This window comes from Heteronotia binoei, chromosome 13 (genome assembly GCF_032191835.1).
Source record: "Heteronotia binoei isolate CCM8104 ecotype False Entrance Well chromosome 13, APGP_CSIRO_Hbin_v1, whole genome shotgun sequence".
Classification (NCBI taxonomy): domain Eukaryota; kingdom Metazoa; phylum Chordata; class Lepidosauria; order Squamata; family Gekkonidae; genus Heteronotia; species Heteronotia binoei.
The window spans coordinates 29,175,332-29,188,869 of record NC_083235.1 but is presented as its reverse complement, the minus strand read 5'-3'; the positions used below and the strand labels follow the sequence as shown (position 1 = coordinate 29,188,869).

Sequence of the window (13,538 nt, the reverse complement as noted above, 5' to 3'; positions counted from 1 at the left end):
TGCCTTATCAGAGACTTTACATCTCTGAGATACAGGATTGAAGTGGAGCGATGTTTATACCCCTAAACTGAAAGAGGGTGCGGGATATCTGAAATATGTCTCTCATGGCGATGACTTCAAAGGCACTGGAGGAACAGGACGGCATCCTGACACTTCTTACGCCTTTGCACACAAGGAAGCAGCAAGTTACAAATCTTCAGTTGTGCATTAAGACCAGCCGGACAGGATGGAATTGACTGTTACCTCCCTTCTTCAAAGAGAGCACTGAAATACTTTAATCCATTACAAAGGAATTTTGTGCCCAGAGCTAACCTACCCACTAGATAAATGGACAACTGTCTTGCATGCAGGTGGGGGTACCTGGAAGCTGTCCTTTCTTTTGGAAGTTTTCGAAGGTTTTATTCAACCTCAGCCTTTCACAACCCATCAGAAGACTCTGGGCACGATCTGGCAGGAAGTTCTACCATGCAAACATCATTTATATCAACGTAAGATGTGGCAAGAATTCTTGCTCCCCTCCTTGCCTTGATTGTTGGTGCAACAATTTTGCATTCTCAGAATGCAATTTTGCATTCAACAGAATGCTTCTTTCTGTGCTCGAGAGGTGCTATTTTACAGGACAAAGGAATACAAAATATGTTTGTTTAATTCGATTTTTTTACCTTGATAAACCTTTTCCCTCTCTACTGAACCCAGAAAAAGCAGCTATGCTTCTCACCTGGGTTTTAGACAAGGGAGGGGGGAGAGAGTGAGAGCAATAAGTTATGTGTAATTTTTAAAAGACGAGCCCTGTGGCGCAGAGTGGTAAGCTGAAGTACTGTAGTCCAAGCTCTGCTCACGACCTGAGTTCGGTCCCAGCAGAAGCTGGGTTCAGGCAGCCGGCTCAAGGTTGACTCACCCTTCCATCCTTCTGAGGTTGGTAAAATGAGGACCCAGTTTGCTGGAGGTAAAATGTAAATGACTGGGGAAGGCAATGGCAAACCACCCCCTAAGAAGTCTGCCATGAAAACGTTGTGATGCGATGTCACCCCAGAGTCAGAAAGGACTGGTGCTTGCACAGGAGACTACCTTTACCTTTTAATTTTTTAAAAAAAACCAGCCAACAGATTGAACCAAACAATACAGAAAAGGTAGTGTCAGCACTCACAAAGAAAATTGCTTTCTTGACACAAAGGAATCGGACTTCAGTCCTTTGGCCTTCCTCAGTTTTTCTGGATTCTACAATGGTTTTATTTTTTCCTACTCTTTCTAGGTAAAGGAGAACTTTTTCTCTTACATACTAGACTAGCCACCAGTGAAATTGTCCTTTCTTCATGCTTCTAGGGCTACCAACTTTGGGACATACATACCTAGGGTTGGAGGCTTCATTCTTCCTCCCTGGGAGAAAATGTTTTTGTGAACTGTCTTCTCGCTTATCCAGGTACTGCAGAATCGAGCCACCTCCTCCTTGCTCCCTAGACCAGCAGTAGCTGCACAGGTGCTATGGCACTTACAAAATGGCCTACGGTGAGATACAGGGTTGGATCCAGCCAGATTTTTCAGTCCATCCTGCCCAATTCCCATCTTACTACAGCTACCATCCAGTATGACTTTTTGTACCTACAGGTCCCACAATCCACTAGACAGTCATTTCCACCAGCAGGAAAACTGGGCATAACCAACCTGTGAGGCCCTGATCACACTACAAATGCAACCATCCACCCCACTCAAACCATAAAATACCTCAGATTGATAGAATACACTGTGCTAACAAATGTGCACATGTGAGCTGCAACAATAGCTCTGTTGGATTTTACTGAATCAGCAGTAAGTGGGAATTAAATAAATTCATGGAGGACATCTCCGCTAATGGCTGTCACCCAGGATGAATAAATGGAACCTCCATATTCAGAAGCAGTAGCTCTCTGAATAACTGTGTAGGGGGAAGGAAATCTAGCCCCTGTGCCCTGTTTTTTAGGCCTTTTGAAGGTATCTGACTGGCCATTTTGGGAAAGAGGACGCTGGACTAGACAAATCATTGGTTTGATCCAACATGGCTCTACCTATGTTTTCTAGATTTGCATCCTGTCTTTGGGACTACAGACCAAGGTCATGAAATTTCACCAGTGATTTTGGCCACGTGGCAGTCCACCTTTCAGCTCACTATTAGAAGAGGAAGAAGAGATTGGATTTATACACTACCCTTTACATGGAGTCTCAGAGCGGTTTATAATCTTCTTTCCCTCCCCACAACAGACACCCTGTGAGGTAGGTGGAGCTGAGAGAACTCTCAGAGAACTGCTCTTGAGAGAACAGCTCTGAGAGAACTTGTGACTGACCCAAGGTCACACCAGCAGCTGCATATGGAGGAGTGCAGACTCAAACCCGGTTATCCCAGATTACAGTCCACACTCTTACTATCATTTCTATCACTTCTGCCTCCAGCATCCAACACTAGCGAGGCAATTTAGCTACAAGATGAAAAGAGTGATCTCAGCCCATTAACACTGCTAAAAAAACAGCAGGGGGCAATCCCTTCTCAGACATTTATTGTATGTCTGGAATAACATCTATCAAAAAGGTACATAAAAATCTGATTATCTTTAAGAAATGCACATTCTACCAAGCCTTCAATATACAGGTGCATTCCTGAGGATATTGAAGCGCGGGCATCATTTCTCTGCAGTGTGCTCGCTTATGTTTTTTATTACATTATTACTCAGCATTAAAAGCCATCGGTATTTTCTTTTTCCCATCGTATGAAACACAGAACGTCACAGCCAAGACACCACAGCCAAAAGAGATTTGAAAAAATGAACAAAATCCATCAATACTATAGAAGATGCAGACATTGATTTCAAATAAGAGCTGTCACTTGAACACTGTAAAAACAGAATGGGAGTCTTGTGATACCTTTAAAGACCAACAGATTTATTGCGGCATAAACATTTGTAGACTAGAGCCGCAAAAGAGGATATGCTGTTAAAACTAGCAGTTTCTCAGGCGCAACAAAATGTTTATTTTTTTGCTACAACAGGTTAGCACAGCCATGGGGAGTTTAAAACTCCAAGTGAGCCGCAAGTTCCGATTCCGAGAAAAGCTGCAGCAGTTTCAATCAGGTGCAAAAAAAAAAGAAACAAACAAAGAGGAAAAACTGCTGTAAAATGTCTTCTTTGCCCACTTAGGGAAAGAACCAAAATACATGAAAAATGGTGGTTCCATTCAAAAGTAGCTTGCCTTGGATGAGGAACATCCTTGGAACATGGGACCCTCCCTTAAACTGGATCAGATCATTGGACCACTCACCCAGTACCGTGAGTGGCTGTCCAAAGTTCTCAGGTGGAATCTGTTCCTAACCTTGCTGCCTAAGGAGCAAACCAAAGGTAACAGCCGCAAACTAATTTCTCTAAATCCATCTCTCATGTATAATGGAGAACCTGTAGTTCTAGAGCTAAATGCAGTTCTCTACACAATCAAATGTGGCTCCTAAAAAAACCCAGAAAATTAAATCTTTAAGAGTAAATGTACACTGAAGGGGTAAGAGGCATCTTAGAATAACCAGTATGTGAAGGGAATGGCGGGGAAAAGATTGTTATGGTACTAAAGGGTTTATTAAGAGATGTTTTACGGAAATGATTAGAGATGAGTGGTTACCAGCCATCCAAGTGCAAACCATGTACAGATTTATGCCATTGCTCTAAAACTATCAGATAGGTACTCCTGCATATATTTACTACTGACTGAGAAACATCACATGTGACAGTTCCTAATAAAGGAAGCATTTTTTTTTTTGGCTGCAGAAACTTTTGCAAACTATTAACCAGCATGCCATTCAACAGCAATGTTAAACTGTATAGTATCATTCATGCAAAGTCAACTTTCTCATACTGATTGCTCATTGCCCTTTTGCTCTGAATTTTGACCAAAGCTGGCTTTTTGGTTATGAAATAATGCCAACCCCTGATGTACAATGTAGAATGATTTAGAGCACGAGGGATACCCAAGAGAGGCAAGATGAACTTTTTCCAAACCTGCCATGTTTCTGCAACTTGTACTGGAGAAAAGCACCCAGGGTGACAAACCAAGAGGAGGTAAACCCCAAGCAGAGGAAGAGATTAAGCAAGCACATGTATGTGCACACGTGTACAAAGCCATACATCCCTTCTGCTTTATAAAGTCCTCCCTCTTTACATGTGATTGGGACAGGCTTGGGTTATAGGAAAGCAGGGCTGCTATCATTCCATCTAAGTTTGGCTTAGTTTGGCAAGATCCTTTTAACTGGAAATGCAAGGAATCAAGTAGGATCCGCAATACCTAAACTGCAATGTCTCCCCCCACCCCCGAAACTAGACTATAAAGAATCAACCCTGGCTCTGTAAAATCATACAGTTACTTAACTGTTGCTTTAAAATCTGTTAAAGGAAACCTGCCACAAAACTTAGCAGGACAGATTTTAAATAAAGTTGATTCAGGACACGATGATATTCTACCTTTCAGAGTTCAGGTAGATTGCAGGACACATCATCAGACTTCCTAATAAAGAAACACCCAAATTGCTTCAAAAGATTTAATTCCAAAGAAGTAAATGTGGGTTCACGTCTGGCCCAACTCCTAACTCATCCGAAGTCAGTTGCCAACATCAGCATGCAGAATGCTTGGGCAACCGAAAACATCACACAAAGATAGCCTAGGAATATATACGTTTTGGCTTCTTGGAGCCACATGAATCTCATTCTGTTCAGAGTTAAAGCCAGGTCACATGACCACTCTGGCACAGTCAGAAACAGCTGTACATGCCAAACTTTCTGTTCCTACCAGAAAAATGTTAAATATCAATTCAGCAACAGCACAGCCAGTGTAGGGCAGAATGAACTGCTTAAGAACGGATTCCAGCCTTCATGGATTCACTCCACATCCCACTTTCTCAACATGCCCATTCTGCACACACTGGCCCTTAGTGTCAGAAGCAAAGGACCCTATCATGGGTCATGGCAAGAAGATCCAGCATCTACTCCATAACAGCTCCAGAACTGGAAGAACAAAGAAGAAAAAAAAGAGATTGGATTTATACCCTGCCCTTTGCTAGCCAAAGGACTCTCAGAGTGGTTTACCAATCTCCTTTCCCTTCCCCTCCCCATAACAGACACCCTGTGAGGTAGATGGGGTTGAGAGAGCTTTCCCAGAACTGCTCTTGAGCAGAACAGCCTTGAGAGAACTTGTGGCTGACCCAAGGTTACATCAGCAGGTGCATGTGAGGATGGGAAATCAAACCCAGTTCTCCCAGATAAGAGTCCGTGCACTTAACCAGTACACCAAACTGGCTCTCAAAGGTGCATTTATAATAGCTTTTTTCCGCAGGACCAATCTAGGCATCCTGAATGCAATCTCTGTTTAGTGCTCTGTGATTGGGTTGGTTGCAGTATAAACTCTTCATTAAAGAAGAACTGACTTTTTCCTTTAGTGCTCCTCAACCTGACTGTACATCCTGCCATGTTTGAGAAGGACAGCTCAACTGCATCAAAGGCAAGCTGTTCTCCATCCTAAATCATTCTTCCCCTGTCCATTGCAAACAAGTTGCTGTTCTTCAGAAGTGGATGCAGAAAGGAAGGGTCTTATGGGTGTTTCTAAAGGAGAGCAGACTACCTTCGATCCACCTGCCTGGTTTAGAAGTCTGGTGACCAAGTGTGAGGGGTTGGCAGTAAAGATCAGAGTAGGAATGCGCTAGGAGAGGCAAGCTTTTTCTCCTAGTCAGAACACAGTGTGAACACACTTCAAGGACCAATTAATGCTTATTTGTGACAATGTAGCAGCTAATTCCCATTGGCTTTTTCTGGCGTTGTGCATTCCTGAGGCAACACAGGAAGGCAATAGATAAGCAATTCTCATGCAGCTGCTTAAAGCCATCAAGGTCCGCATTGAATGGCTTAACTGTACTCAGCCCCAAGGCAATAAGGATATAGCAAGAAGCCTGGTCAATGCTATTTCCCAGCTTTGCTTAGCTACTGTGAATTAGGTCATGGAGATTCCCGTAGAAGCCATTGGCACCTGATTGGGCAAAAGGGCATTACTAAGAGAGGCCAGAGAATCACTTGGAACAAGTTTTAGCACCAGAAAACACAGAAATGGGCTGCAAACCCAAATCCTTGAGAAGGTCCAGCATTGGGATCCAGAATGAGTGGATCTCAGAAATACAAAAAAAAAAGAAAAAGAAAAAAACTGTAGTGTAAAATGGAAGTTTTTAAAAATGGCAGTAGTGTAAACAGTTGACTTGTAAGTTCTCACCCAAGTCAATGGTTATTCCATTAGAAGCGTCCAAAGTTGCAGAGGAAATCCAGTTCTTTTCTGGATCTTGAGTTCACCAATGGATCAATTTGCCACAAGACTCATCACGCCCAGTTCCTCCAGTCTCGCTCTGATGATGGCGTTCCAGCCCTTGTTTGCTCGGGGGTTGCGAGGCGAGGGATGCATCACCCCCTCTACTCGCACTGGAATGCCAGCAGCCGAGAGGGCTTTGCGGGCACGCTGTTCAGCAAAGCGTCCCACGCCAATCACCATGGCAATGCCCAATAACTTTATAGCCTCGCACAAGGCATCATCACAGACCTGCATGAGCCGTTCCCGCTGAGCGGCTGGCAAGTCAGCTGGGGTCAGGTTGCGGCCGCTCTGGCTGATGAAAAGCAGTGGGCAATGGTTGTGGACAAAACAGTGGTGGAAGAACACCTCGGGGCTGGCGCACACGGAACGAAAGAAGCCCCAGAAGCGGGCACCGCTCACCTCCGTCTGGGGGCATTCCAGGCCCCGGATTGGTCTTTTCGGGTGCTCACATGCTGGCCGAGATACCTGTCCACGGACCTGAAGCCAGTCACGGACCAGCTGCACCTCTCCAAAGGGCACCTGTAGGGGAACAACAATAAATGTTGTACTCCATCACTCTGCCAAATTCCATACCACAGTCTCTGCCTCTGTCACAAAGGAGCAGTTGTTTTCTACAGAAAAGGAGACTTGCAAGGGGGAACTACTCCAGCCGTTGACAGCATGGCTGAAACCACAGAGACCAGAACAGGAGAGGCAACAGGACCTTCCATCTCTATGATTCTAAGATCCCACACGTCAATGTTCATGGCAAGCTTTCAAGGAGTAAAGACAGGGAGCTATGTAAGTCCTACCACTTTCACTAGGAATTGTTCGCAGGTTAATATGCTTAGGATGTTAGCCATGCTGTGCCATCCTAAAATAACTGTGCTGCAGTAATCAATTTTTTTTAAAAAAAACACCTTGTCCCCTAGCCCTAACCTACACTGACAAGAAGAAGAGCACAAAGCATCTAGGTTTGAACATAATGCAGGGCTTTTGAGCAGGAATGCACAGGAACACAGTTCTGGCTGGCTTAGCATTAGAGGGCATGGCCTAATATGCAAATGAGTTCCTGCTGGGCTTTTTCTACATAAAAGCCCTGTATGAAACAATGCTGATGTCAGGGGGTGTAGCCCAGGATTTAAATAAGTTCCTGATGGGCTTTTTCTACAAAAAAGCTCTGCCGATAATTAAACTGGAAACTGGAAACATGGAGCCGGTGAAAGACAAGAAGATGCCTGCACAACAAACTGATTTAGATGAGTTGTGGGGGCGGGGGAGATGTCATATGCTTCAGGGGAAGACCATTGCTACTGTCAGATCACAAATAGATCCTGGATTCCATCTCTATGCCACACAATTATGATCTAGAATCAGAACTCAATAGTGGGCCAATGCAGAAAAGGACAGGTGAGATTCTCAAGGATGCCCATTCAGTTCTATTACCGCATAAAATAAACCCCTCTGTAGAAGGCAGGGAAAATGTATTCCTCCTCCCCTTGGAAGAAATTAGATCACTCTTGGGTAAGAGGGCTGGTGTTTTCTCCAGTGAGGTCTTTGAGCATGCCCCCATTCCACAGAAGCAAATGGCTGCTCTTCACTTCTATGGAAAAAGGGAAATGTGACTCTTAGGGGCACTGATGGAGAACTGCCAATCAATCTTTGCCAACTGACCTTGCCTGCCCCACTAAAGGCCAAAATAGATGCACAATATGACAAAGGGAAGCAGCAAGTGCACACAGTCCCCAGTTGAGACCAGAGCCATGGAAGGGTGGGGAGGAGTGGTGTAATCCTTCAACTCCTGTACTCTTTCTTGCAGTTCACATCACCACCACCTCATATACACTTAAAAGAAAAAAAAGAAGTGTTGTTAAAAGATTACATCTTTTTTTCCCTTTGAAGTACAAACAGCAGCACAGGGAGGGGGCATTTTTGATCAGCAAAACTGAGCAGAGGTTGAAAGGTTATATCTCCTGTCCACATAGCACCCCAGTATATACTGGGGACACAGCTACAGTTTGGCTTTCACAACTGAAAGCCTCTTGCAACTGAAAGCCTCTTTGTTGAGTCTCTTGCAAGCCAAATATCAAAGGTTCCTGGGGAGGGGTACCTACAGCCATTGTGCACAAAGATGCATTGTGCCACTGTTGCAATCAATACTCCTTCGAAGCTGTGAAGTCTTGTGAGCAAAAAATTTACTTCATAAGCTACTGGCATTTAAGTTGTGAGCTACTGCATAGGTTAGTTTGCTCTAGGGCCATTTTTCCTGAGCTAAGACAAAAATGTGTGATCTTGAGGCTAAAATATTGTGAGCTAGCTCACACTAACTCAGCTTAGAGGGAACACTGGTTGCAGTATGTGAGCCCTTCCTTCACCCTCATTCCTCACATCATAAAGACAGCTGTTTTTCTAGGACTGTAGGCAGGGTCTATCTTCAGTAAACAATTAAATGGGATTTACACCTGTTTAACAATCATGTCACCTCCTCAAATCATTGGAATTAGAGTTTGGGGAGAATGCTGAGATTTTTAGTCAGAGTTCCTTTGCTCCTCATTCACAGAGCTACAGTTAAGAGTTAGCAGACTATTATGTGGAGAACTGGGTTTGATTCCCCACTTTCACAAACAGTCAGCTGGGTGACCTTGGGCCAGTCAGTTCTGAGAGGATGTGAGAAGAGAGCCCCACCTACCTCACAAGATGCCTGTTGTTGGGAGAGGAAGGGAAGAGGACAGTTGGTTTTTATACTTTTTTCTACCTTCAGGAGTCTCGAATCAGCTTACAATCACATTCCTTGCCCCTCTTCACAACAGGCACCTTATCGGGTAGGTGTGGCTGAGAGAGTTCTGAGAGAACTGTGATGGGCCCAAGGTCACCCAGCAGACTTCAAATGGAGGAGTGGGGAATCAAACCCAGTTCTTCAGATTAGAGTCCGCCATTCTTAACCACTACACCATGCTGGCTCTCAGTTTAAATCCAAAAACATGGACATTTCCCAGTGAACAGAAGCTATTTTACTGAAACATGGAACCTAATTTCTGCACTATCACAGCTTAAGTGAAAGCCAACTCCCTAGAGGCCTTGAACAGTACTTTGTCGGTAGTCTATAAAGCATAAATACTATCGGCATCCAGGGGAAATCAGTCAGTTTACACATATACACCCACACATCTTTAAAGCTCATCTTCAGATTATCTTGACAAGATCCTCACCACATGATTTGTTTCCTCCTCCTTTCCCTTCCTGGCACAGCATCAAAGCCGAAAGTGAGCTATCTTTCTGGGTGTTGACTCAGCTACAAACAGAAGACAGGGAACACCAACGCCACCCATGAGGTGCATGCAGGAAACCAGAGAGATAATGGAGTTCTCCAGTTCAGGAATTCATACAGATTGGGACTGTGAAGTTCTTTGGCACATAAAAAACTGCTGTTATTGGAGACTCTTCCTTCCCACTCATCATCATGATATGAGCGTTAGCAGGTAACTTTCAGGAATGGGGAATCTGAACGGCACCAGAGGCCCCATCAGAAACAAGTTAGAAATCCACTGTAATTTTTATTCTGTAGCTGGCCTAATTTGCATACATTTTTTAAAAAAAAATTAGCCCAGCAGGTGCTACACTACAATCGGTGGATGCACAGAATGTACACAGCAGTATTTCCCAAATTCCTGGTAAAGGAAACTCTCTGGTATTCTAAATCAAAACCAGAGGAACGCTTCATTCTAACAAACACCCTACCTCACCCAGTCCTAGAATATTTTTCTTATTTAAAGTAACGTGTACAGTTTTCGAAATTCCATATTGTGCTGATCTTGCCTTCATAAGCACTCACACTCATGCTGAGCAGCAGCATATCTCCAGACTGCAAGAAGGCATGCCTAAGCAGACTCATACAGACCTTCAGCAGGTGACCTCTTCTGAGTGTAGGCAATCCATTCGTTCCTGATGTCCCCCCCCCCCACAAAAAAAGCAGAATTACTTGCCCTGAAAGTTTCAGAGAGTAGTCATGTTGGTCTGCAGTAGAACAGTTAGATTCAAGTCCAGGAGCACCTTAGAGACCACAAAACAGTTTCAGGGTATAAGTTTATGAGAGGCAAAGCTCCCTTTTTGAGCCAGTTTAGTATAGTGGTTAAGTGCACGGACTCCTAGCTGGGAGAACTGGGTTTGATTCCCCACTCCTCCACTCGTAGCTGCTGGAATGGCCTTGGGTTTGCCATAGCTCTCACAGAGCAGTCCTTGAAAGGGCAGCTTCTGGGAGAGCTCTCTCAACCCCACCTACCTCACAGGCAATGATCCCTCTAAGCCATGGAGTCTTGGGAGCAGAAATTCTATTTTGTGGGCTACTGGCATTAAAGTTGTGAGCTACTTGCATTAAAGTTGTGAGCTACTGCATAAATCAGTGTGCTCTGGGATCATCCTTCCTGAGCTGAGTCAAAAATGTGTGAGCTGGAGGCTAAAAATCTGTGAGCTAGCTCACGCTAACTCAGCTTAGAGGAAACACTGCTCACAGGGTGTCTGTTGTGTGGGAGGAAGGTAAAGAAGATTGTAGGCCACTCTGAACCTCTGAGATTCTAAGTGAAGGGCAGGGTATAAATCCAATATCATCAGTGCCTTCTTTTTCAGAGCTTTGACTCTCAAAATCTTATACCCTGAAACTTTTGTTGATCTCCAAGGTGCTACTGGATTCAAATCCCAGAATGGGGCTGACTGAGAGGGAAGCCAGCCATCAAAGGCATCTATCTGCAACAAGTATCCTTCGCTGAGGGTTGGCAATCCAGTGACTAGAGAAACGGAGACACAGCCTTTGAGGCCTACCTCAGATTAAGCCTCAGCCTGGTCAAGTTCAAGTTTAACCACCTCACCTTGGCTTGTCTGCTTACCCCTGTCTGGGCCATACCAAAAGGCCCCGGGTTCATACCAAGAAAGAGCACCTTCTTGGATGACTGGCAGTATTTACGCACGTAGTCTTGGTGGGGTTCCCAGGCATAATCTAGTGGGTTGTAAACATATTGGATGGGATCGAGGAAAGTGAGCTCCTTCAGGCGTATGCTCTGCTCTCGCTCTATGCGGAGAAACTTCTCAGCCAAGCTGTCTCCTTCCCAGAAGTTCATGAGACCTTCTGAAGAGTTCATCAGAACTGTTCCTGGTAAGTAAGAAAAAATCCATCAGGTCCTTATGTCAAAGTACAAACTATAAATTAGCATCAGGACAGTGAGGGGGTTTCTCAGTCCCAAACATGTAAAGCCCCAGAACACTATGTAACATAAATATTCAGTAATAATAGTAGTATCTTATCTGACAGGATTCAGGGCTGAGCAAAGGCACCAAAATACCACTCTGAAGCCTACCCTGGTATTTCACTCTCACCTCTGGTATGGTGATTAAAACTGAGTCAGTGAAGAACTCCAGAAGTTCCCAACCCAAGACCCCCAAGAAGTCCTCTGTGAGAAGTACTCTTTTACTTAAACTTAGCTCTCAGGGCACACCTAATTTCCTCTTGACATCATGTTTTCCAGAGAGTTCCCAGCTCCTGTCGACTAAATTTATAAGTAAGAATGCTAATATAAATTGTTGTGGGGAAAAAACTCATTAAGAGCCGATAATCACATCTCCCCACCTGACTGTTCCTCCCTGTAATGTAGTATTAAGCCTCTGCCTGTGACCAGATGTTTGCGTAGCATTTTTAGGGTGTGATGCGTAGTAATTCAGATCTGAACCAATACCATAAGGCAGGAGCCTCAGAGTACAGCTTCTGTAGAAGACCAGGTAATTTTGTCTAGTTCCACCCTCTATGGGAGCCATTTTGGTTCTGCCCCCTAAGAATAGCCATTTTGCAACAGGCTCCCCCTGGTGGACTCCAGAATTCCAGCAGCAACAAACAAACAAAAGGCCCTAATTTTGCACACCCCAGAGATAAAGCCATGAGGAAGTCAATTAAAGAGGCAGACAAAGGAGGAGCTGTTGTCATCATGAACACATCAGACTACATCAAGGAGGCTCAAAGACAACTTTCAAATATTTCATTTTACAAACTACTGGGCTCAGACCCCACACAGGAATATTAAAAAGAACTAAACAAGATTACAAAGGAATTACCACTGAGCATTCAAGAACAGATCCTGTCAGACACATCACAGGACCCTTGACCAGGTACTTTTTATCTTCTACCCAAAATACACAAACCAGGCAACCCGGGATGTCCCATTGTGTTGGGGATAGGCACTATCACTGGGGGGGGGGGGGTATCTGGATATATGGACTCTATTCTAAGACCCTATGCCACCAGTGCCCTGAGTTATGTTCGTGACACTACAGATTTTCTGAGGAAATACAATCTTTGAACAACCTTCCAGAGAATACTATCTTAGCCACCATGGATGTGGAATCTTTGTATACCAACATCCCACACCGAGATGGATTACAAACTGTAAGTAATATAATCGCTGATAAAAACATAGATTACTTTGCCACCAAACTGTGCCATTTTGTTCTCACCCATAACTACTTCAGAATTGGCAATGAACTTTTCCTACAGATCAATGGTACAGCCATGGGTACCCGCATGGCGCCACAATATGCTAACATCTTTATGGCTGACTTGGAGCAGCGCTTCCTAGACTCCCACCCACTCATAGCTACCTTATACCTGCATTACATTGATGACATCTTTATGGTCTGGACACATGGTAAAGAAGCCCTGGACACATTCCACCAGGCTTTCAATGACTTCCTCCCTACCATCAATCTGACAATGAACCAGCCTATGCAAGAAATACATTTTCTGGACACCACTGTAAAAATAAACAAAAGACCCATTGACACCACCTTATACCGGAAACCTACTGACCGACAAACATACCTGCATGCCTCCAGCTACCATCCCAAACATACCAAACGATCCATTGCATACAGCCAGGCTCTACGCTACAGTTGCATTTGCTCCAATCCTGCTGACAGAGATTCTCACCTGAGGGATCTACAACAAACCTTTTTGGAACTAAAGTACGCACCTGATGAAGTCAGGACACAGATTAACAACGCCAGAATGATACCCAGAGAAAACCTGTTACAAGACAGACCCAAAAAAAGATAATAACAGAACACCACTTGTGGGCACCCACAACTCTCAACTTAAAACAGTTCAACATAACAACTTACAACCTCTATTGGACAGTGACAGCTCTCTTTCAAAAGTACTGGGGGGT

General features: G+C 44.3%; 1 protein-coding gene across 2 annotated transcripts; it reads right to left on the bottom strand.

Annotated features, from left to right (window-relative positions):
• Window positions 1–2,660: 2,660 nt before the first annotated feature.
• Window positions 2,661–11,474, bottom strand: SMUG1 (single-strand-selective monofunctional uracil-DNA glycosylase 1). 2 transcript variants are annotated; one of them, XM_060253105.1, is made up of 2 exons: window positions 11,214–11,474; window positions 2,661–6,873 (listed from the first exon to the last, which is right to left on the bottom strand). In XM_060253105.1, exons 1-2 carry the CDS (start codon window positions 11,463–11,465, stop codon window positions 6,346–6,348), a joined length of 780 nt encoding a protein of 259 aa, XP_060109088.1. In that variant the 5' UTR covers window positions 11,466–11,474; the 3' UTR covers window positions 2,661–6,345. The 2 variants fall into 2 exon arrangements, with proteins under 2 accessions (XP_060109088.1, XP_060109089.1); XM_060253106.1 differs by having other exon boundaries at window positions 6,197–6,873; window positions 11,295–11,474.
• Between the last annotated feature and the right edge of the window lie 2,064 nt (window positions 11,475–13,538).

Excerpts from the sequence above, each read along its gene's own strand:
- SMUG1 (XM_060253105.1), bottom strand. The coding sequence starts at position 11,465 with ATGAACTCTTCAGAAGGTCTCATGAACTTCTGGGAAGGAGACAGCTTG. Across the intron at positions 6,874-11,213 it reads TTGGTATGGCCCAGACAGGG|GTGCCCTTTGGAGAGGTGCA; the intron begins GTAAGCAGACAA and ends GTTCCCCTACAG.